General features: G+C 37.7%; 1 protein-coding gene across 4 annotated transcripts in view; it reads right to left on the minus strand.

The window, feature by feature from the left end:
- Window positions 1-798: 798 nt before the first annotated feature.
- The window catches only part of LOC131687901 (sprouty-related, EVH1 domain-containing protein 2), a 41,240-nt gene continuing 16,907 nt past the window's right edge, over window positions 799-25,131 (minus strand). Inside the window, exons 2-10 of one of the 4 annotated variants that reach the window (XM_058971995.1) lie at window positions 11,437-11,614; window positions 11,204-11,372; window positions 8,998-9,068; window positions 8,857-8,920; window positions 8,647-8,792; window positions 8,260-8,453; window positions 8,004-8,204; window positions 7,766-7,939; window positions 799-3,399 (exon numbers count right to left, since the gene is read on the minus strand). In XM_058971995.1, coding sequence (XP_058827978.1) covers window positions 7,813-7,939; window positions 8,004-8,204; window positions 8,260-8,453; window positions 8,647-8,792; window positions 8,857-8,920; window positions 8,998-9,068; window positions 11,204-11,372; window positions 11,437-11,583 — 1,119 coding nt within the window. In that variant the 5' untranslated portion in view covers window positions 11,584-11,614 and the 3' untranslated portion in view covers window positions 799-3,399; window positions 7,766-7,812. The remainder of the gene's footprint in view (window positions 3,400-7,765; window positions 7,940-8,003; window positions 8,205-8,259; window positions 8,454-8,646; window positions 8,793-8,856; window positions 8,921-8,997; window positions 9,069-11,203; window positions 11,373-11,436; window positions 11,615-25,131) is intronic. The other 3 variants (XM_058971993.1, XM_058971994.1, XM_058971992.1) reach the window with 3 other exon arrangements.

A 25,131-nucleotide genomic window follows, 5' to 3' on the forward strand; every position in this document is an offset into this window, starting at 1 on the left:
AAACGACATACAATCAAAAAAATCTATTTGATACCCCGGCTCATTATCACCGAAATGGTCCTGAGCCAATTAAGTAAAGGTTTAGGATTAAAAAAAAGATATATAAAAATAATTCTTTTTTAATATCAAATAGTGATAAATTAGTAAAACTACAACTTTTTTCAATCCTATTCGTTTAATTTATTAATACTCAAATAAAAAGCGTGAGGAATTAAAAAATGTGTTTAAACGCCTTTTAAACCATAAATATAAGAAATGTAAAACATACATATACAAAACATTTGATGTTTAGTAAAGGGTGCCATGCATCACTGTATGATAGACCAAAAATGTTATCTGCTTAAATCAAGTAAAATCCCCAAAAATCAGAGCATGTTATCAATATACAAGGAATGCGTGCATTTTTTTTAGAAAATGGGCTGTTTTAACTAGCGAATTGAAATGAATTAACAAAATTTAAACCCCTTTTGCTCGATTTAGTCAATTTGTTGGCCCTTATCAAAAATGAGCGCGGTGTATTAAAAATAATAATAATAATAATAATAATGATAATCTAAAATACGCAACGTTTTTAGAATCAAAACAATCGTCCCCGTTAAAATTGATAAATATTTAAAACGGTGTTTTATTTTATTGTAAATAAATACGTCTTGACGCAACATACAGAAACCTTTGGATTTCTTTCGTTCTCTTCATACATTAGGCAAATATTTAGGTATAAATGATTAATTTCTCTCTTCTCTTTTATTTTTATTAGATTTATAAATATTTGCTTTTTACAAATATCATTTCTTTGTTCTCTCATTTACTTTACTTTTCATTTTTACTAATATTCATCTTGATCATAATTTTATTAAATATATATTAAAACATAAAAGTAATGAATTTTTGTTTATTCTCTGTCATGTATTAAATTATTATTTTACCAAAATCGAATTTAGTACTTACCTCCACAATTATTATCATTTGCCACAAAATAAAAAGAAATACGCAAATGTGTGACACCGTTTAATATATTCCTGAAAAATTTAGTTGCATTTTGCGTTGGAAACTCAATATATTTAAAGATCGAAAGATTGTATGCTGTTTGAAACTGGTTCTGTTGATCTATGTATTTCACTCTTTTCTTCGTACTAGATTACTTTATTTTTTAAATTTCGTGTGAAGTCTGTTTGTATTGTTTCTACCATCCTTAATAGGCTATTATTTTTTGAGTTTAGTATTTTCTCCCTATAGTTCCAAAGAACGAAAATGGCAACTTACTGGTGAAAAAATTGAGAAAGGCTATATTAATGGGTTGGATGATAGAAACTGAAATCTTGAGATTTTGATTAAGTCATGTTTATGATTGAACTAAAACGGTTAGAACAAAATTTCAGTACATTGAAACAATGATATAGTTCTGTTAAATGAGATCCTTTCCGACAAAACAAAATCAAAAGGTCTCATGATCAATGTTGGTAAAATGTTGGGTTAGTCTATTTCCGGTCGTTTTCCCATTGAAATATACACATAAATATTCCCTGGTGGAAGTAAATTTTATGCATCTTTAAATGTCCTCGTACTGGTTTATTTCCATGTAATATATTTTTATTTCATCATTTATTCAATATTATGCTTCAATAGTCCTAATTAGACTCTTCATTATACTAAAACATAGATGTTTGATGCAGAATGCATAATCCCATTAGATAAACATTTTTCACCTTTGATTTCGTGTGTTGTTCGACAATATAGGGTCATGCTTGGCATTCGCAGAGCCCATTGCGAAAGCCACGCCGACCTTTCAGATATTGTGTACCCCCGAACATAGATAAGCAAGGACGACCCTGGCTAGATGACAATTTAGGTAAATGATTAGCACAATACTTATTTCTCTGCTTTGAACAATGACTTCGCATTCGCTATGTTCCACAATGTCGGGTGATGCCCCGCCAGTATCACAGAGTCATTTTGCAAGAACCACTCACAGGAGTAGGCATCCATATGGCACAGAACTGTTGGGAGAGTAGAAGACATCTCTCGTTTAGCGGGAGAATTTTCTAGGCGAAAATATCAACGTTTCCTCAGGATGCATAGTCTTATTGAGGGTTCCTTTGTAAATGATCCATGCGATCAGCTGGGATCAACTAACAAATGATAGAATTTATTGAGCACAGCTCGTTTTTTAGCAAAAGACAAAACAAGATGAAGTTTGGCTTTACACGTTCTGTTGCAATGATTAAGTTAATGTACTGTTGAACCTTAAACTATGTTTCGTTACCTTAAATAGCTCTGCATTATGTATTCTTTAATTTAATTATAATTTACATAGTTATATATCTATACCGCATACATTTCTTACATATACGTTGACGTTCTTTTCCTCTTCGTTTGTGATAACTCACCAAACAAATGAAGATAATGTAAACTAGTAAATATATAACAAATCTATAAAAATTACGAACCTATGTTTAAAGTTTTGTTTCCGAAACAATGTAAAAACAGTCACATAGAGTTGAACGATTCATTCTTTCGTTCATCATTTTACAGACGTTGAACGAAGAACCTTTGATAAGAAACGGGTGTTTTGCTATTAAATTTATTTATTCATCAGCATTTACATCATCTGTTACAGTACCAATTATCATTATCTAGATCCATTTGAACTGAACAGTAATACCTTGCAACGCCAGATACAAATAAGACATCTATATGTCTTTGCAGCACACTTTTTGTTTGCTTGATGCTACGACAACAGAAAAGGACTATTTAATTACTTCTAAAATATGCACTCTTGTCTCTTGTTCAATCATAAATTTTATGACTGGTAAAGTTTTGTTCCTGTTAGCGCAACCTTTCAATTTAACGCGGTTGAGTCCAGTTCGACAGTTAATAATGAAATGGTTGATGTTGCCGTTTCCTTTATTTTGTTTTACCACAACGTGGTAACACTGCTCGTCCTGTAATCCCTTCATTTATTGTATACTCATTACTGTGTACCTAGTTTTCTTGGTTTTGCGCGTTTGGCTTTTGATTTCGCTAGTTTGATGTGGCTGCTTGTTCTATTTTTGTTTGCTAGAGTTAGACATCAACGAATGTTTTTTTTTTACTTTTGACTTCCTCTACATGTAGCGATATTCGTGTTTCTTCTTTAATTTTTATTTATTGTTCAGTTGTAACAGAACTTTCATTATTCTTTGCATTTGAGTTTGATGCTATTTTTTCAACGTTCAACTTCTGTTTGTTTTCTTATCACTTTGGTAAGTTTCTGTGTTACTCGTGGGTCTATGATTAACTCTTTTTTTATTATTTTTTCACTTTTTTAAGTGCACAATACGGCATAATCCGTACTATGTTCTTTTTACGTGTGTACTAGTAGCTATTCAGTAAGAGCTTTGAGAGCTGCTCATCGGCTATCTAAAAAAATAGAAGAAAAAATGCTGTTAGAATGCAATGTCATCAAACATACATGCTGTACATTTAATGCAATTTTATTATAGAGAGTATGAATAAGCTCTGACGTCTTGTTAAACCAATTACTACGAACCAAACGTCTGCATATTATTCAATGATTAGTACTGATACTAACTGACTTAAAAATATCAGAGACATAACCGGTGCGAAGAAGAAAAACAATTTTTTCGGTATTTTTTCTTAAGATTCTCGAATGCCTGCCTCGAAAAGGGCTTTCGATGTGTTGTTCGGTGTCAGGAAAAGAATTGATTCCGCCACACGAGAAAATTCTTATGACACGCCCAACTAGTGCCTGCCTCGCCACCAATATTTCACCATTGCTGGCAGCGATCAACTAATCCATGCGCATCTTCAAATTTGGTGTAACTTTGGTTGACAAAATGGGGGCAATAACAAAAACATATTTATTTATTTTCTTTTTTGAACTGAAACTGTGAAAATATTAACATTATTCCGTACACATAGTCTCATAACTCTGGCTGGTTAACGAAATCGGGTCGAAAAGCTGACAAAAATAGGGGCTGATAAAAACGGGTTTTCACTGTATTGACAAAAGTATTGAACGTGTATGGTCCGCTTAATACCTTGTTTTTAATATAATTTTGATTATTTAGGCCCAATTGCGGTAACCTGACGAGGCCGATTATTCATTTTTAAGTACATTTCAAGTGTTTGTGGGGGGGGGGAGGGAAAACCGTATTTAGGGACTCTTATGTTAGTAAGGGAAAAGATAGGAAGTAGGATACATTGTTCAATTGACGTTGTCGTTGGCTGGTTGATTATTGTGGTGGATATGCATATTTGGTTGTAGTGGTTTCTAGCCTTCCATCGCAGAGGTGATGGGGAGGTAAACCTTTCGTATAATTATTGGCACTCTGATGCTGTCATGATGTTCTCTATGTCATCTGCTTGGGGATATGTCATGATGTTCTGGTTGGACGGTTATCAAGGAAGGGTATGCATCGTATACTCGTGAAACGGTGCCATATTGTAGCTACAGGGAAAGGTTGGAGGGTTCTAGCAAATACAAATATGTACATATTTGTATTTGGTTCTAGTGTGAATGAGAGAAGGGAAAATGTAGTAAACTTGGATAATAATACTGTTAATGGCGGCGCCGGTGGTTGAGTAAGAGTGACCGCCACTCATTCCAGTTGGCCTGGGTTCAATTCCAGCCGAGGTCATTATTTTTTTATATTTTGATTATAGAGGTTTTATCCTACCTCTTCGGGTTAGAAAAATCTCTTATGAAAAATTTCTAACCCTATGTGTGGGGTCGGAACTCGAACCCAGGTGCGCTGCGTACAAGGCAATCGATTTACCAACAATGCTACGCCCACCCCCATGTTGAGATTTTTCTGAGGTGAAAAAATCTGTGGTCACGTCTTCCTTCGAAAGGGAAATAAAGCCGTTGGTCCCCAGTCCATGTGGAGTGCGCAGTAGTGTATATACAGCCTCTAGCAAAAAGCAAGTATCGGACTAACCATTCCCCTTCTCATTCCTTCCGCGATCTACATTCAGGCCTGGCCGGCGCCGGTATTGGTCAATAAACACTAGGATTAACCCCGAGTTGCTCATTCCCAAGCATAATTATCTACTGATTCCCTGTGCAACTCCAGCTAGTCAAGATAGATAACGGAGTAGCAGCTAGGGGGTGATAGCACAAGCTTCAAGCTCAAGCTAAACTTGGATATTAATACTTCAAAAAAAAAAAAAGATATAGATAAGAACATTGCTGGGGGTGGCGCGACTTGCCAGGATGTCCCGGACTTGGCCCAAAGGGGGATCTACCACGGGCCCGAAGGGAATCTATTAGTTGCGACCTGGCAACACAGTACTCTGTGCACAGCCAAACAGCTAGTCTTTCTCACAGACGCAATGATTACTTTCAGCAAGTCCTATACACTGAATGGCAGCTAATTCTGCGACGTGAATTGAAGCAGGATCACTGAGTTTGAATGAGGCAGGAACATTTTCGTTAAAGTACCTAGGATAGTGGACCAGTCAAGAATTGATTTGATGGGAATTGAACAGAACATTTTGCAACCGTCGAATTGATGGTATTTATTATGAAAAATCACTTGTGGGCAAATGTGATCGGGGATTCCACATATCTCTTCCTACATGGATGCTTCGAAAAATACAGATGAATCAAAAGTATCATAGAGATAAGGACGGTTAAAGTTATACGAGGATGAATTAATGTTGTGCCATGTAATCGAAGCACAAGGACATAAATCGGGTGTGAGAATTAAGCTCGACAAGCCTTTCACAATTTGCAATCACCAGTGAGTTCAAGATATCGCATCGAATGAGTAATCGATATGAGAGGTCCCAATAATATCGATTTTTTGGCGGAAGTCAGCACTTCTAGACTCATCGTATGGGTCAAGTGTTTGCAACCCAATGCAATGCGCAAACAACGAGACTGGATTCTCTCTAGTTTGATTAACTGTATGTTCGCATTGATGAACTGTTGTTCGTTTGATGAACTGTATACTCCATCACTGATAGTAGGGGAAACCGAGGAAATTTGAAACAGAGGAGAGTTGAAACATTACCAGCGAAACAGTACAGTTAGCTATTCAACAATAATGCATTTGTATTATTTAGACCACCTTGAACTAAAGTACAGCCCTGTGGAAGAGAGCAAATATGTAGCTAATCAGGATTTCGAGATACCGTATCATGACTTTGCCACTTTGAGGTAATGCAAAACTTTTCTGGATGTGTTGCAATATTCAATATGGGTTGTCGCCTAACCCTGCCATTGAGTGGTACAAATGAACCTTTTATGGCACCAAAATGTAACTGAGGTTTCAGTTGCCTACAGTTTTTCAGGCAGAGATATAGGGGGACCCGGGGCTATTAAGACAGTAAGAGTAATTCGGACCCCCTCGATTTCTCAGAAAATAGCAAGACTTTCTGACCATCGTACATATTCGTGGAACCGCTATTCTCAAACATTAATTTTGAGAGCTGAAGTTGGTTGTTTGTTCTTTGTAGAAAGGAGATACAACGTGTTTCGTTGTTTTGCCATTCTCAATACAAAAATCATTATAATGGAAAAACCGTGATTAAAGCAACAAATAAAAGTGAAAAAATTAAAGGTAAGGGTTTTGGAAAGCTTGAGGCTTCTATTTTATGGAATGATTTTTGTTTGGATGAAAACAGAGATATTTTCGAGACGCTCACCACTTTTGTGCGATATGAGCGTACGGGGCTATTCGGATACCCTATTCCGTGAACCACCGTTCAGCGGCTTGCGGCTGCGCACACCAATGCACACGCCACAGCCAAGAAAATATATGGGCCACCAATCGACAGTTGTGGCATACCAGATAGGGTTTTTGCAAAGCATTTTTTTTTTTGCTTCTTAAGGAATTAGTCCCTTGTAACTAATTCATAGGTAAACATAATTCCATTGTAAAAAATTAAAGAAAAATGACGGTCTGAATTGCCCCGTAGGGAGATCCGAATTACCCCTACATTGTAAAATGATGGAAAAACCTAGTGGTTTGCAAATCGTCGCCTAACCCTGCCATTGAGTGGTACAAATGGCACCAAAATGTAGCTGAGGTTTCAAACTAACAATTAGGACTTTTGACCAGTAATTTTATTACATATATCCACCTAAAAGGGCGATTTGCTTAAGTAGGTCCGAATAGCCCCGGGTTCCCCTATGCAATATACACCTGCCCGGAGGTCTGTGGTAAACGAAACTACAGACATGCAAAAATCGCAATCTTTTCGGACAGCCAAGCAGCACTATTGGCAATAAGGTCGTAACTACATTGGATTCGGGCAATTTGTAAAATGTAGAGCAAACTGGGGCAGCCACAAAAGATAACCTGAATAGAGGTCGCAGTGGCAAAGTTTCCTCTAACAAAAAAATGGTCATGACCATTTGAAGGAAACTTCAGAACACACGTACTTTCTAGATCGATAGAAAAATTAGATGAAATAAGTAGGAGTGCACAACTTTACATGTACACTAGGGCCATGCAGTGATATAATTCCAAACTAAAATGTTCACCTGCTGAATGCCCTTGATTGGAAAAACAACTAAACTTTTCGAGGTGTTGCAATACTTAATGAAGCGATGCCAAACTTTTGACGGGTGATGTAAAAAGTCTATGTTTTCAATTTCGACAGTTATTTTCAGCAAAACCTACAGGTGTTTGATGCCAGCACAGTTTTACTAGTCCAAGCACTTTGGCCAACAATTGTCAATATCATCAAAAACAAATCTATATGTATCTAATCAAATTCAATAAATTACTCTATCTCTTCAAAATAGGGTACTCACCAGTCAAGCCGATTAATACTTGTTAGGTTGATGATCTTGATCGGATGTCAAATTTGCGGTTTATGCTTTCCACCGCACAGCCGACACGAAACGCCGATCGAATGACAGGCGCGTAATGGTGGATAGCACCACAGACAGGGCACTATGAGCGACAGCAGAGCCAATCCAATCCATCTAAAATAAGAACAAATGCTACAGTGCGAAGGGGAAAGTGGTTATTACATTCGGTAACCATTACCGTTTTGTGCATCCTGACTCCGCCGAACACGAGCAGGGATGGGAAGCCGTTTCCCCTTCTGAATCCTTCATACAGTGATACAGCATGCAGCGAGCGCACAACATACCGGACATATTCTCGATAGCGGTCTTAAAACAATCTGGTGCATAATCACACGAGCCTTTATGGTTCCATTCGTCGTTGTAGAACTCTTGGCAATATCTGAAGACAAATTTGTTTGCATTTTTGATTTATTTTTGGCATACAATTACCTTACCTGCAGCGTAATCGGGTTTTGATGAGTGTTGCCTCCTTCATCGGTGGTGCGTCGAGAGCATTCCGTTTCTTCAGGCTGGACGTTGAGTCACGCCGTCCGCTGATGATCGATCCGACTGGTTCGTCAACGACCGGGTAGTTGAACTCATGCACCTTCAAGTTATAAAAGTTATATTTTAACTTGATGTCGCACGGCTGCATTCGGTCAATCAAGTGACACGTGTTTAATTAGTACGTAACGGTTTGTTAGTTGATGGTCGGTATTGGAATAGACAGTTGTTTTTCATTGGCATGCCAAAATTACAAACACAGGGAAGAAAGAGGACGAAAAACAATACAGTTATAGTAACTTGTGAACAGAGAGTAAAAAATGAACACTCATCCTTACATCAGTGATCTGAACGTACGAATAGTTGTCAGCAGGTACTATTGGAGTAACTTTATCATCACCAGGCTTTAACAGAGGTGATGGTTTATCGCCCGATATGTATTGAATACTGGATTGCTGCTGCTGTGATTGTTTATCGACGCTTTCTGTAAGTTATAAAATAATGAGCACTCGTATAGACTACTGATAGCCATTACTTGTTCCACTTACGATGACTTCCGCTGCCTTCGGAATTCGATCGTGATTCAGAGGGTTCAACCGGGAGATCCAATGTCTGCCGAAGGAAAAAACAAAAACTATTTGTAACCCATATCCAACAACGACAAATGTGTCGGCAATAATGCGTCTTACCATAAATACATCATCCTCGCCAACTTTATCGACATCGTTGTATTTGTTGTGCGTGGTGTAATCAGCCATGCCTGTCGGAAACGAACCAAACGCACATGATTATAATAAGAATTTATATTTTATTGTATTAGAATCCTTCTATTCAAAAAAAAGCATTTATAAATAAATAGCCATAACAGAAAGCACACAATGATAATACAAGATACACCAACGATAAAAATAAACCCTTTAAATATAGTCTCTGGAAGCGTTATTCTATTGATTTTAATATAATAACTCACCACGCGATTTTCCCCATTTACAGATTAAGAGAATATAACGAGAAAAATACTCAAGAATACGTGCTCTCGTCTAAATCGCTATATATAACAAATAGGTTAGGTAACTCAACAGCGGATGATATATGAATAGATTTTACGCAATTCAATCAAATTATTACTGGCTCGATATTTTATTATCGCTGTGCTAATCATAACATTTCCTAGAGCATATCGAATGGTACAGCAATGTTGTTTCATGTTATTTTTTGAATTTGTTCATGAAACGTTTCAAATAATATTCAATTGTCCGAACCATGCTTTCGCTGAGATAAAGCGTAATAGCCGGGGTGAAGATTATTCAACGTTTGAAATTGTTTTGTTGGCTAGCGTCGGATACCTTTTTTCCTATAAGTTGTCAGTCTTTTTCAAGACTAGTGGTGAAAGTGCTTAATTTGTGAAACAAGTGTTCAATAGTATACCTGATTTACCATTGAAAGCAATTTATTTCAAGAATAAATCAGTCTTTCGAATTATGTTAATTTTTCGGCATGTTCAACATAACATTGGAAATGGGCGATTTATCGCGAAAACTCAATCGTTTGCAGTCCACTCATCCAATGCTTGATTGGAATGTGATGCAGAAGAAATATCTTGAATTGGGGGCGGGCATAGCATAGTTGATCGATTGCCTTCTACGCAGCTCACACTGGGTTCGATTCTTCCAGCCTCGCTTTTCCAGTTCAGTTCAAACCTCTATAATCGAAACCAAAAAATATGTTGAATTCTATGCACTGTGCGTAATGGCAAGGCAGGGAGGCCCTCGAAAACATTGACGATCTCCGACTTCATAGCGTTATGAACTGAGCTTTCAACATTTCTTCCGGACATGAAGGGGGTCTAAGAAAATATTGGCTAGAAGAGGAGAATAACGAGTTACAGCGGATGGATTTTGGATGGAAGGAAACAAACTTTTTTTTAACCATGTGTATCGTATTGACTTGCCAGTTTAATGCATACGAAAAGTATGCACGGCCTTTTTTTAGTCTTACGATATATGAAGTGAGGTTCTACTGTGGACTCAACTCACGTTAGTCAGTACACCCGCCTGTTGTACGACGGTATCGCACAAGATGATGCAGTTTGCGGGATACAACATTGAGTTCAACTTATTTCTTTTGCTATTGGATTTTGGAAAATAAACTACAACCAATAGTTACAGGCGCTTCTGCCCTAACAAATAGTGATTATCTGTAAATAAATCTATATTAATGCTGTTCCGAAATGTTTGTACCAAGAATCAATAACAATATTATGGTAAAAACGCTACAAAGGAAGTAGAGAATTGATGCCATCTTGAAAGGCAAAACAGTTATCCGTATTCAACAAACTAAATGCAGAATTAATACTTCTTATCTCTACCCACCCTGTTGATTAGTCAATCTATCTTTTCATTTATTATTGTTATTGTGATAATAGATTAAGACATTATACAAAAAGTTAATTAGTTATCTTTGCCATAGCTTCCTTCCAGTATAACATTGTTTCTATGATCAAAATAATAAACATCACAACAATGCAAATTAAAAGAAACCAAAACCTTGTATTCCAAACAAAAAGCCAACTTACCATAAGATCAGAGGTTGTAGCGAGTAAAGTTCAGGATTGATTTTGGTTTCGGTCAAAGATATTGTTTTGAAACGAATGTATTTTTCCGATCATGTTAGAGCATTGGATTTTAGAAGGTATTCAATGTTCAAATTGAATCGGAGAATCAGAAGCGGTATATAAATGAAAGAGAAAAAGAAAGAAAAACAAATAGCTAATCACATATCTAATGGGGGAGCAGTAGTTTTTTTAATCTAGTGCGAAATAAAATTTCTATTTTTGTTTGAGTAAATTTCTACTTTTCATTAACCAATGGTTACTGTTCAAACGGTTTTACTCACCATCGATCAGGTCATCGTAGGCACGGATGATTCCTTTGTCGAAAGCTCTCGCATCGGCCGCCGTTTGGAAGGTAAGCCCATTCCGCTGCTTACCGGCGCGCCAGTGGTGAAACGTAGGCATTACTTTGAAGTACTGCAAATCTCTATTGATAACACAACTTAGGATAACCTGCAAAATCGAAGTGTACATTAGTGCTACCCGCCAGTATATTTAGTTGTTTATTCGGCTTTACTGTTTGGTCAGATATTCTTTGTCCGTATATGATGTACTCGTGACCGCCACCATCCGGTGGCAGTCGTGCGCGTTTGCGTATGGAGACGTTTGCCAGGCCACCGCCTTGAAGTGGTAACCAACCTTCAGTACTTTCATCTCTGGCCATTACTTGTGCACGAACTCTAACTAAGAAATCACTGCAAGGAAAGATATAGTTAGTCCCAAATAATTTGTTCAAACTTGGATTTTGCGTCTATTTATTCCTCGGCTGAAAAAAGTGTTCCTAGGATACAAATATGTGAAAGCTTGATTACAAGTAGACCCATCCAAACTACAAGGGACAGTCATATGGGGTTGCTCGAACTGTGGACGTAGGACTACTTGATATGAAATATTTCACATCTGGAGTAACAATAATACATTGAATATGTTTCTTTCGTACAGTTTATGCATAACCAACAACATGTTACATATTGAACCAAACCTTCCTGCTTAACGGGTCATTTTATTTGTAGTAGGCTATCGAATCCGATATAACTTATTTGAGAAGATCTTGAGAAAGAAAACTGCGCCCAAAAATCGAACGAAGTATTCGTCTTTGCGTAACAAATTGCTATAATACACGCATGCAACCGCAAGCTAAGTATGCCTTGGTATACGTTTGCCAGATGTACAATGTTCGCATCAAACAGCTGTGTAATGTGGAATGTGGTTTCTAGACTAAATGTCAAAAAATATGATGTTTCTGAATTTTACCGAAAACGAATCTACTTCAGTATTTCGCTCCTGATAATTTTCCACGTTCAAAAAGGTGCATTTAATATAATTAGATTAAAGAGTCATAGAATTATATGCACGAAAAAAATGATAAAATATAATATGAATTACATAATGCCCTAGTACCCCAACTTCTCGTATTCTCGCAAAGTTTCGTTCGATATTTGAGGGTTTTTTTCACACTAGAAAAACTGCAAAGAATTATGGTTTCCAACATAGAGCAGAATGGTTTTAAAAAAAAGGGATTTTTGAAATCAAATGTCCCAAAACTATTCAAATAATTCAATTACTGCGAAAATGCTGAGAATATTGTTCTGAGAATGAGCTGTAATTTTTGGAGTGCTACCACAGACTAACAGGCATTACACTCGAAAACAATGCTTCACCCGTTTTAACGGTCATTTTAAATAACCCACCAGCAAATGAGCGTTTGGGACGAATAAAAGGTTCTGGAAAAATGCCGAATCGATATTTTTGAGGAAATTTCCTCATAGTGTTATGTCTGTTAATCGGTAGTGCTACTTCAAAAGTTATACCATTTAAGGGGAGCGTCTGGTGTAATGTGCCTAAAACGAAAGTTATTTTTGTTTTACGATTTTGAAGGCAAGGCAACAATAGATCTTTTGTGTAATGTTAGGATCGCTTTATACATTCATTGTGCACAAAAAAAATATATTTTCAGTCATACAGAGCCCACACATACGTAGACGTCCAACCTTTTTCAAGTCAAGGATCGCCGCGGCGAACATGATAACTCTCGATAAAATTGTCTGAAACGGGAAATTCAATAAGTTTTATGAATCTAAGACTTGTAGTTAGTCGATGTACGTCAAAAAATAGAAAAAAAATTCGAGTTTCGGAAAAATCATGAAAACCGAAAAATCTCACATTTTACTGAAAAATTCGGTAATTTTTCTTCAAAATAAAAGAGAGAAAAAAAATTGTATTCATTTTTTTTTGCTTTATCGACAGGCTACACATATTGGGCATCCTCATAAAAAATCAAGTCAATTCGTTGATGAGGTTTTGAGTTATCGTGTTCGCCAATTTGAAAAAAATTGGAAACGCTGTTTCGAGAAAAACGCTATTAAAGGGTGTCTCACATCAAATTGTATCACGGAAAAAACGCTGTGGAAAATGACCCATCAGGTATTTTCTCTTGAAAATTTAAGTAGAAGTAGTTTGGAGTGCATTGTTTACACGATATTTTTATCGTTGTAGTTTTTCGAATTTTTTGCAGTTAGAATATCTGCGTGTCATATAGCAAATACGCAAATATATTTCCCATATTTTCTCAAGAATATTAAAATTCCTAGGAAAATTTCACTGAATCCGGTGAATCAAACTTAACCCTAGAACGTTGCACTGGGGTAGAAATGTATCCCACACCATCTTTGGAGCCGTGTGAAGATGGAAATTCGGCATTTACCGACCTGAGACCCTAACCATAATTCAATTTAGAGTTCATAGTAAGAGTAGGAAAAGGTGGTAAGGCCAGTTTGCTTTTGGCCTTCGTGGAAGCAGAAGTCAAACTTGGCGTGGGGTGCATTTGTACCCCAGTGCACGGTTGCCGTTAGTGTTTGTTTTTTATTGCTCTTCAAAATAATGGCTTGCAAGTATAATTCGAGCACAGGAACTGCTGTAACAGTAGCGTTGCGTGTTACCAATGTATTACTGGTCAGAAATATTTTTTGACGTAGGACTACGTCTTTGTTTTCGATATGGGGGTGCACTCTGCAAATTCTACAAAAATGGTATGTAACGAAAAGTGGTCCATTTTTAAACGCATATAATTCAGCCATCTCACGATAAATTTTCGAATTTTTTGCACAAATCGCCCCGAAATACTTCTAAGAATACATTCCAATAGATAAACCCAAAGATTTTTGATATCATAGCTTTAAAAAATTAAATAATATACAACCTTGTCAAAATATCGCGCATTAACACACAGAAGATAGCGCTTCCCAAGCCCTGTACGACGGATTGGTGTACCTAGCGCGCAACGCTTCTATGAATGACGTCATCATCGACTATTTAAAGAACGGACTTGGCCAGACACGCTCAGTTCCCTGTTGAACGGCTGGCGAAGCAGATCACTGCGCTGTGTTTTTTACAGCCAGTGTAGCTGAGCTAGATGTCCGTTACACTGGCTGTGGAGGGACGCTACCCTGTGTCGTCCAACAGGCGACCGGTCCAACTGCTTCCTAAATGCCGCTGTAATGTTGCCAGTAAATTTTTGGTTTAACTAGCACATGCATTTGCTATTTGCGCTTGAAATTAAGTAATATAGTGGTAGTAAAATAAGCTTCCCATTTTGGTTCAAACGCAAGGACAGTTTTTAAAACAGGATTTGATTAATTAGTTTAGCTCATCTAAGCAATTTTATCAATTCTGTTATTTAAAATGAATTTTACGGAACTTGGTGAATTTGGCCCCACTTGCAACTGGTATAATCAACCTGCACAAAGTGTTGCATAACGCTGGGTTTTTTGGAACAAAATGTGTTATCATTCAGCCCTTCGCTATGCAAAATCACGATATTATGACAGATAGGCTAAGCGCGGCCGTTCCTTTCAATCGGGAAAGGCCGCGTGGAATTTTGGTGAAACGCGCTAATAGGGTCGTGGTGGTACTAGTTGTCTCTTTTGCTCTACCCATCATCATCAGCGTTGACTCATTTTGCATTGTACGCTTGAGTTCAATGTTTGGGGCGAATGTGTTGGTAGGTAGGGGAACTGGCGGTAAAATGAACACGTTAAGCAAAGTCATTATTTTCTAACAAGTGAATGAGATATTACAATCACCTTATGTTTCTTGTTAGACATGTTTTGTACATATCTGGTAAAAATACTTCGTCATGATTTCTAAACATGTCCAAAAATGAGACATGTTTATAGCGAGTGGGTAAAATGAACATGTGGCGGTGCTAAAATGAACAGCTTCCCAGTAAAGTACAGCCGGAAATGAACTGGAATTCTGGCTGGTTCCAGTTCGTACACGGGCTCCAGTGACACAACCGATTCTAACTAGAATCGGTTGTGTCACTGGAGCCCGTGTACGAACTGGAACCAGCCAGAATTCCGGTTCATTTCCGGCTGAGCTTAACTGGGTTCTGGTGACCTGCAAAATGTCCTGTATGTATGCAATGCGCAGCGTTGGAAAGCATTTTCCGATCAATGCTAATATCCCAACAAATCATGAGCTTTGCATACACACAGGGCATTTCGCAGGCAAAAAAAATTAAAGGGTTGTGTACAGGACACGACCACGGTGACATTAAAAATGTAGCTTTTTTATCTATCACACATATCGACACACGTTCTTGTTCACTCACCTGTTTTTATATGTTACAATTTGCTATATACCCTCCCCATTAAAACATAATTTATTGAAGGTCTTTTAACGGTAATCTATTAATTAATCAAGTATCTCACTAGGTGATTGGCATTATTTGGCTGATCCATCTAGTAAAAATAGGCTGGTCTGTCCAGAAAATATATTCAAAAGAAAAGTTCCATATTGAGAGCTGTGATGAGGAAACCCACGCCCGCTAACGGAAATATACAGATTCTCCATAAAATATGAAATTTCATTTTCCATTTAAATTTTCAATAATGTACTAATGAACTTAAGTAAACAATCTTAAGTGTAAGTATTTCTTGATCGATTAGTGGTGGAAAAATGAAATTATTTGATAAATTACATTGTTATGCAACGTTCGCACTACCAGTTAAAACGGGTTTTTATGCTATCTTGGTGACATTTTTCTTGTTGCTAATTATTAAAACGTGTTATAACTCTGTAGTGTAAACATTGTATTATTAAACCAATTCTGCAGCGTTTTATGTTATATAGGTGTTTTATGTGGTAATAGGACTGACATAATTATATCTTCAGTACAGCGGTTTGTTTCATAATTTAAAACAGATTTATTTTAAAATTTAAATTAGTATACCCAACCGTATTTGTTGTATACCTTAAAACGCAATTAGAACTGTGTTTTAAATACATAGGGTAGGACAGATATTCTGACTGGTTAAACTGGGAAAACAATTTTAAGTCCAGTAACGCTTAAGACATGGCTTGAATTTGAATCGAAAAAGAACACCCGCTTCAACTGCTGCTGGGACGGTAAGTTCTGTTTTAAAATTTTCCGTTGTGTGCAGTACGAAACAAAAGTGTTTGAAATTAGAAAACAAAAAGTTCTGCTGGGAATGTGATTGTTTCCGATGCAATTACACTCAGATTTTTCACGCAGGGGATACAGGCCGTGTAAATGAAAACCGCGTAAATTTAAAAAAAACGCCTTAATGAAAAACGCGTAAATTTCAAAATCCGCGTAAAAAACCTGAGTGTACTCTCCTATATAAAATACTACGCTGCTGAACAGTGCAATAACTACAGAAGCACGTTGTCAGATGCCTTACTGATAAAAAACATATAACCGAAATATGAAACATGAAAACCAATTGGCTCTTTACCCTACGCAGCTACAAAGCGCCGTAAACATGGATTAACAAGTTACAACGCACACGCATGCATAAAAATAAATATATTTTTTTCAAACGCAACACTCTTAAGCAGCACACACCGTATTGAATTAAATCCAAACCACCCCGCCCACCCACTTTGCAAATCATTCTGTGACACCATGCTGGTACCCGACAAATCCGCACACGGCCATCGCTGCCGAAAATGCATAGCGTCTACCGCTTATTGTAGTGCCCAGACGCTGCAGCCATGATCTTACCCGTTCGACATAAGAACAAAAACTGATTCAAACGGGTACGCGTCACCTCTATTTATAAACTAACCGTATATGGTTTAGTCACTTAGGTGCGAGTGTGTGCAAATACCAACGTTACCGAAAATCGATAGCGCTTATTGCATCGCCCGGAGACGACGTTGCTCGTGTGGGATAAGAGCAACAACTGATTTAAACGGACATGCGTTGCTTCTATTTATGACTTTTCGCGTGTGATTGAGCCACTAACCTACCCTCTAATGACGGCTGTGTCTGAGAAATCTGCATCACGAATGGTAATTTTCCCGTTTTTCGTGAACTTTTTAATTTTACCAATTTTTAAAAGTCTACTTTTATTGAGGAGATATTAAATTATTACCAATATTTAAATTAGGTGTTTCTGAATCGGTTGGTGTATGAATGATTAAAATCCATCTAGTAATATCGGAGTTATAAGCGTGCAAACCTTACATAGTTTCGTTACATGGGAGATAGTTTAGATTTTAGAATGACACCTAGCCCCAGATAGTGGAGTAAGACATTTTTAATGTCAAAAAATTGTCACGGAAGAATTGAATTTTCACGACGTAACCATTTTACAATTCTGTGGCATCGAAACACATCTACAAACTTGGGGTTATCCATGGGTGTTTGAACTTTTAGGATCTGTTTGAGAGCAACTAGAAAGCTTGTTCTATACATGCGATGTGATTATATTGTCTAAAATTTGATTTTTCTTCATCGGTCCGGGTGTTTTTTCCCACCCACTAAGTACTAAGAAAATAAATATTTTACATTAAGTAGTATAGTCCTACGTCTACAGTTCGTGCAACCCCATAGGGCTGCCCCTTGTAGTTTTTCATTTCCTTTTCCACCCCATTTTGTGGGGTGGAACTTCCAATGATTTTGCAACTTCTACTCTTCCAAATAATGGCACTTTTTAAGAAATCTCGAAATTCCATTTTATGCCATTTCTAGACCATGTGTCATTGATTTAATAAATTCCGCACTTTCACCTAGAAAATGATATATTATACATTTCTTTTTTTGCGTTTTTACCATCAAACGCGTGTGGTATGTTTGTACCCCAGTGCAACGATCTAAGGTAAAAAGTAAATTTAACGTTCTAGGGTGTATGTGTAAATTTATAGCGTTTTCGTTTCTACCTGGTGCTACACCGGTGTAGTGCAAAAAAAGAAACAGACTGATTACACCAAAGTTTAAACGAGTGTAGCACCGACTACACCGGTGTAGTGCACAGTCAAAAACGAAAACGACATTAGTCATGAGATAGAGATACAAGCAGAGTTTTAATAATACAATACGCCAACGAATAATCCTACACAGTGATGCCAACGGTACCGATAGACTACATTTTTTTCGGTATATTTACATTTGCACAAGCCGTACAGCCCGCTACAGCGACGCATCACTACAGCTCTTGCCAGAACGGTAACCAAACCGAGTACATTTTCCCGTACAGCAGTAGAATACATTTTTGTTTTGCTGCTGTACTCCGACTGCTCGGTGAGAGTGTGGCGTAGTAAAGTTTGTTCTCTCGCTTTGTACATTTTTCTCTGCATAGTCAAAGGGAGAGGCCCGCACACGAAAGCGTTGATGCCGGCCGTGGCGTAAATGAGCCGCATTCATTGTCGTCATTTTTGAATAAAAATATTAAAAAGATTGAAAATATTAAAAAATGTAAAATAAGGAAAGAGAAGCTGTACCGCTCGCGTCTGGTGGCTGTACTGGGGACAGTAGTTTTTTGTCATGTTACTGCTTTGCACACAGGCAGCCGTACAGCGCTGGGCGTCCTGCAGTAGCGAATGACAGCAGCATCGAGAGAGAAATGAGAATGTAGGCAGAAAAATTACAGCCGCAGAAAAGGTAGGCATTTTGCATCCTTGATCCTACATCAACGCCGCGATTATTTCCCGAACGATTCTATGCCATTCCCCAGAAAGCCTTTTCCCAAAAAGCCATTACCCAGAATTGCATCTCCCAGAACGTTCCATTCCCCAGAATGCACGATTCCCTAGAAAGCCACTATCCAGAATATCCCATTCCCTAGAATGCCCCATTTTTATTTGACGTCTTTCATTAAACCCTTATTACGGGACAAATTACGCATGTCGCATACGATTCCACTTCGTGATAATAAAATCGTCGTTTTCATTTTTGCCTTTCTTATATAGAAAGGCTATGCAATCACTCTGAACATCGTCAACTTAATCCCGGTCCGAAGGGCCGTGTGTCACATACCATTCGACTCAGTTCGTCGAATTCGGCAAATGTCTGTGTGTATATTAGACCAACCAATTGCACATCGGTTACGCGGAGATGGCTGATCTGATTTTCTCAAACTTAGTGCTAAATGAAAGGTACAACGTTCCCATAGGATGCTTTGCTTTCATTTTATTCCGGTTCCGGAGTTACGAGTTGAAGAGTGCGGCCACACAGCCAATTCACGTTTTTGCCTCTCTCATATAGAAAGGTTATGCAATTATTCTGAACATCGTCAACCTAATCCCTAATTTTTTAGACTATTATAGGTCTTCTGTATTTTAACAGGGGTGTAGCTAGGGGTATGCGGTGAGGGATTAGCACCCCCTCCTCTCCGCATCACGCGCCATCCTTCCCGAACCCCCCCCCCCCCCTCTAAAAAAGAACTGACGCACAATAGCAGCATCTAACGGACATCCCAGATCACACATTTTTACAAATCCCATTCGGTTAGGGTTGCAACCTCTCCGAGTTTGACCCGGAGACTCCGGTCTTCGAGGGTGATCTCCGGGCCTCCGAGTTTTATATCAATTTCTCCGTGTTTGGTTGGAAGAAGCATAATTTCACCTTTTTTGCAATTCATTTTGTAAAATATATAAAAAGTCTATTTTTACTATTACTCTGGTCCAAATTTATTTTGCCTTGCTAACCTTTCGCTTCAAAGTGGTGAAGATCAGTTCACCAAATATTGCTGATTTCGTTTGCAAAACAATTAAAATGAAAAACATACCACATTTACTACAACTAAAAAATATTCGCTGCATGCTCCAATTGAAATTTTGCACCCCACTAAGTCACTCAAAATGGTCTAAAAATGTTATTTTGTTGCAATTTTACCACATTACTTCATTTTGGTGGCGCTTATCTGCAGCTGCACCAAGGTGTGGCGGATTTGTTCTAATCCAGCTTGCTAGGTCAACATCAACAGAATTCTTTGGGTGTTGTTGCTACTCGTGTAGCAACCCTTAACCACATAGTGCTCCCCATGTGATGCTGCCGCCCTGCCTTCTCTGCTCTCCTTTCTCTGTTAGTTGTGGAGGAGAACAATACTCGTTCGATTTATCCACCACAGTAAGAGAGGCTGGTGCTTTTGAATTCTTGGCACCAGTGCGGTAAAATATCAATTTCAAACGAAAATATTCGTTTCAATTGAAACTGCGAGTCTTTCACTGTAAGCATACCACCACTAAATCAGCTGAGCTCTGCTGCCGTCTTCGTTTGAGTCACTCAGAGTTCACTGTCAATTGAATAACAGGTTCTGGTCATTTGACGTGTTTGCCTGTTTAGTTTCTATTGAAAACCAACCTCACATTAGCACGGTCTCAGTTAATGGAAGTGAGCCATTCCAATGAACCACTCACAAATGAATGAATGAACACTCACTGCCATGAAAATAACTCCGACCAAGATAATAAATACATATAGGGTAAAGGATATGAAAAGACGAGACAACTCTAGACGGATACAGGTAGGAATTTTTTTTCTCTGTATGAGTGAGGTTGTCATTTTTTCGATGAAGCTGATAAATCATAAGGATATGGAACAAAAAAGAATAATCAAATGACGTAGTGGCCTTTTCTGTTAATATAAGTTTTGTTTTGGTTTGGTAATAATTATTTTTTATCAGTAGTTTGTAGATAAAAAGGTAAAACCCAGCCTTTTCTCTCTTTTCATCTTGCGCCAAAGAATCGGGATGCTCTTTCGGATGATTATGTTTACTACCAGGGGCCCAGTGGCCATGCTATATTTTACAAGTATAAAACAAATACACTCAAAAATGACAAATGTTCCGAACCTTTCTTTCTCCTCATCTTGGAGCAGTTGTCTCTGTATTTTTAGTTTTCTTACCTTTCTTGTACCCTGCCGAATAATTGATGACAGATGACTGTATGCAGCTAGCGAGGTTTGCAGTGCAGCCAATTTCTTTGTCATATTTAGATATGTTGCTATAATACACATAATAATGACCGTTTTATTAACTCTCATTTCTCCAAAATGTATCTGGATCTGTTTCTAGCAAATTTGGCCAGCATGACAGCCTATTCATCAGAATCAAATTTGCCACAAAAATTTATATAGAGATGGACGTACTACCAAAATACCGAAATATACAGAAATCGTATTACTAGTTGCCTTGTCTTGTCTTAGGAGTAAACGGTCGAACTCGTTAAAAATCCAAGATGATAGATAACGGAAATCGATGGTTAAAGTCATTTCAAACGAAGACGCAGTTGGTTGAGTGGTAAGCGTGCCAGCCACCCATCCCAGTTGGTCTGGGTTCAATCCCAGCCGAGGTCTTTGAGATTTTTCTGAGGTGAAAATTCTTCCTTCGGAAGGTATGTAAGGCCGTTGATTTCCGGTCCATGAGTTGATTGGTTGATATCTAGTTACTAACAAATATCCTCCTCCCGTGACACTTGTGGAGTGCGCAGTAGTATATACGGCCTCTAGCAAAAACAAGTATCGGACGAATTTTCCTTCTGCGATCTACGTTCGGGCCTGGCCGATGCCGGTTTTGATCAATAAACACTTTAATCCCAAGCATGATTACCTTCTGATTCCCTTGCAACTTCAGCTAGTCCAGATCGATTACGGAGTGGTAGACAGGGGCGGTCGCACAAGGTATAGCTCAAGCTCAAGCTAGCTGGTTGAAGTCATTTTAAAATCAGAGATGAGGGCAACATGGATACCATTTAAAAGGAGGTGAGGCCATTTTAAAATCCAAGATGATGGCCTTTGGTTACTAAGAAACAGTGAACACAACTATCAATATGGGTATCATTTAAAGTAGTCATAAAACATCGGAATTTATGAATTTAGGCCATCATTAAAAGAAAGATGGCGGTTTCCGGTAACCACTAAAGCAAAACCCATAATCAATATATCTCGACAAACATGTCAAATGGTCCTAAGTACAAATGAGAGCCTCTCTATGTTTACTTTCTTTTTCGATTATTACGGCGTCATCTTAAAACTTTTCAATATTGTTTCAGGATATATCGAAAAACTCTGATGTCGACTAGTTAATTCTGCTAAGAGTTGAGTAACAAACGTATAAACTGCCGAGTTATTAGCGAAAGAGAAAGTAAACAAAGAGAAACTGTCATTTGCACTTAGGACCATTTGGCATGTTTGACTACACACCTAGAAAAAATCGTGTAAATTTACGTCTCCTGACCATGACATATACGAGCATCAAAAATGACATGGTTTTACGGTTGATTCAGATTTTACATGTCGTTGAATTTTGCGAGTCACGTAGTTTTACTTCACATATGGCGTTTGTTTAAAATGTTGAAGAGTGTAATTTTATGGCACTGCGCATGGAAAGTACACCTTCCATGTAAAATTAAAAAGAGCACTGTTATATTTCGTCACTTCGTCAATTACGGTTTGTTAGATTGTGGCAATTTTGGAATTACGTCAACGATAAAATTCAGAATTTTTTGGTGTGTAGATATATCTATATTGCTTTTACAAGTCTGGTCAGTAGATGACGGAAACTGATGATTAAAGACATTTTGCAATCAATCCAATATAACAACTTTTGGTTACTTCAAATCAATAAACCCACCATCGATATGACCTGTTTATAGCATTCATGTCGAGCAAAATCTTTACGAATTATTTCTGATAGAGAACATCGACTATTCTCGTGTCTGTAGACTGTGCTCGTAATGTGTTCCTATAGAACCAGTGTGGGTGTTTTACCCCTTTACCATGTCATCGGAACAGGAAAGTATTGGTAGAGGTGCAAAGAAAATTGCTGAATTACATATTTGATTTCAGCTTGACAGCTTCGTACAATAATGATATCATACTGCGGCTGTCATAATGTTTTTCAAAATTTCTTAAATTCGCAGATTTCAGACAAAAAATAATGAATCTAGTAATAACAGCTTGTTGGAAATGGTTGCAATGAAAAACGTGTTTGGTAGTACGTTCATCTCTATTATATTTTTGTTGCAAAATTTATTCTGGTGAATAGGCTGTTATGCTGGCCAAATTTGCTAGAAACATGAAGTATGTGATAAAAATGTTGGATTGATTAGTACCAGATAAATTTTGGCGAAATGTGTGTTAATAAAACGGTCATTATTAAGTGCCAACCTCGCTAGCTGCATACACTCATCTGTCACCTGGCACAAGAAAGGCAAGATATTGCCTATCCCGAGATAAACTAGCGTTTCGTCGATTTGTTGCTATATGTGACGCAAATGAGTGCGAACCAAACCAAAAATAAAGGTCAAACCGTTTGCTTGCACTAATGCAAAGTGAACATGCGTGTAATTCGGCGCACGGCTTGGTGGCGCATGGCTGAAATGTCTCGATGTGGATTTTAGAAAAGATTCGCAATAACCAAAAACACGAAGCAAGTTGTCTCTTGTTGTATTAGGCTTACCCGGATCTCATTTGATTGGTGCTCACTTGACTATGAATTGCGACTCATTTGAAAGCGACGGTGAGTGAAGAGCCATGAACCGAGCTTCAGATCAACAGCAACTGATGCGTTAAATGAATATGAATGCTACCGTAGACGACTGATTGACTGCGTTCATTCAGTTTCGATTGAATGAAATGAAATTTTACTGCACTGCTTGGCACTTAGCCGGAGAAGTGAAATACTACTCCTAATTAAATCGATAAAACTCAAATGTGAAAATGTAAAACTTTCTTTTAAAGCCATGGAAGAGCAGTGCGCACTGAGTTTGGCAAAAACATAACACTCTACGGTGATAGTGAGATAATTTAGGTAATAAAATAGTAGCTATTTGTCTTTTTTTCGTTCCATAGATAACTAGAAGCGATTAGTGTTCTAAAATGTCGAGCTTTGATTCCATAGCCTCTCCAGATTTGTCTGAAGCTTTAGTCAAAAAATGGACTGCCTGAAACTAATTCAATTGCAATGAAGCGATTCGTCAGTGCATTAGCAGTATGTAATATTCGCACAAGTTTTTCACAAACACGCGTATTGTGCTTCTGATGAAGAATGATGTTCAAAATGTTAACATGAATAAATTTTCTTTTTCCTTTGATTTCTGACGATTTTCATTCATACTTTTCAAGTTGACAGAATAAATTAAATTTTTTCCCCCAGTTATTAGCTAAGGCCTCTAGTTTTCCATTGTTATGCTTATGTTCCTCTATTGTGCTATTGGAGTAATGTTGTGAGCAATAAACAAAAGCGTGCCGACAACCGATCACATTCCCCTACACGGGAGAGTAGCTTATGCAGCATTGGGGATCGTTATGCCCCGATAGTTATTATATTCGAGTTTGTGATCCATCCAACCAATCCGAAGTAGATATCGTCGACCGTTATGCACCAATTGGAGTTTAATCCAAATTGTAAAAATGAGCATATTGCCACATTGACGTGCTACCAAAACAAAGTTTGGTCCTCATCGGTAAAATCTGAGCTTGTGTAACAATAGGAACATCAGTCCCGACCAGTCGTTTCAACCGTACAAATAAATTGCGGGTCGTTTTGAAGTAGAATACTTCTATAACGTTTCAATATAGGGGTCCCGTTTCAATGTTTCTGCTGAGATATTTTCCCAGTCTTCAAATTCGAACTGTATGCAGGGATGCCATTATGCCAGGTTTATCTGGCACAGCCAGAGTTTTATGCAGCTTTCAGACAAAAAGACAAACCTCTCATTCTGCCAGATTTTGAAATTGATGCACGTTTTATGAAGACTAAAATATATGTCAAATTTCGATGACTATGAGGTCGCTGTCAAGTGACAGATTTTTCCAGACAATTTTAGTTGAATTACCAGATTTTCTTTGAAAAATAGTGGCAGCCCTGACTGTATGTTGTACTGATCGAAATCGCTATATTTTTGCACTATCTGATCGCAAATTTGTGCATGTATATTGTATTTGATTCTGCAAAATTTACGA

The sequence above is a fragment of the Topomyia yanbarensis genome, chromosome 3 (genome assembly GCF_030247195.1).
Source record: "Topomyia yanbarensis strain Yona2022 chromosome 3, ASM3024719v1, whole genome shotgun sequence".
Lineage (NCBI taxonomy): Eukaryota > Metazoa > Arthropoda > Insecta > Diptera > Culicidae > Topomyia > Topomyia yanbarensis.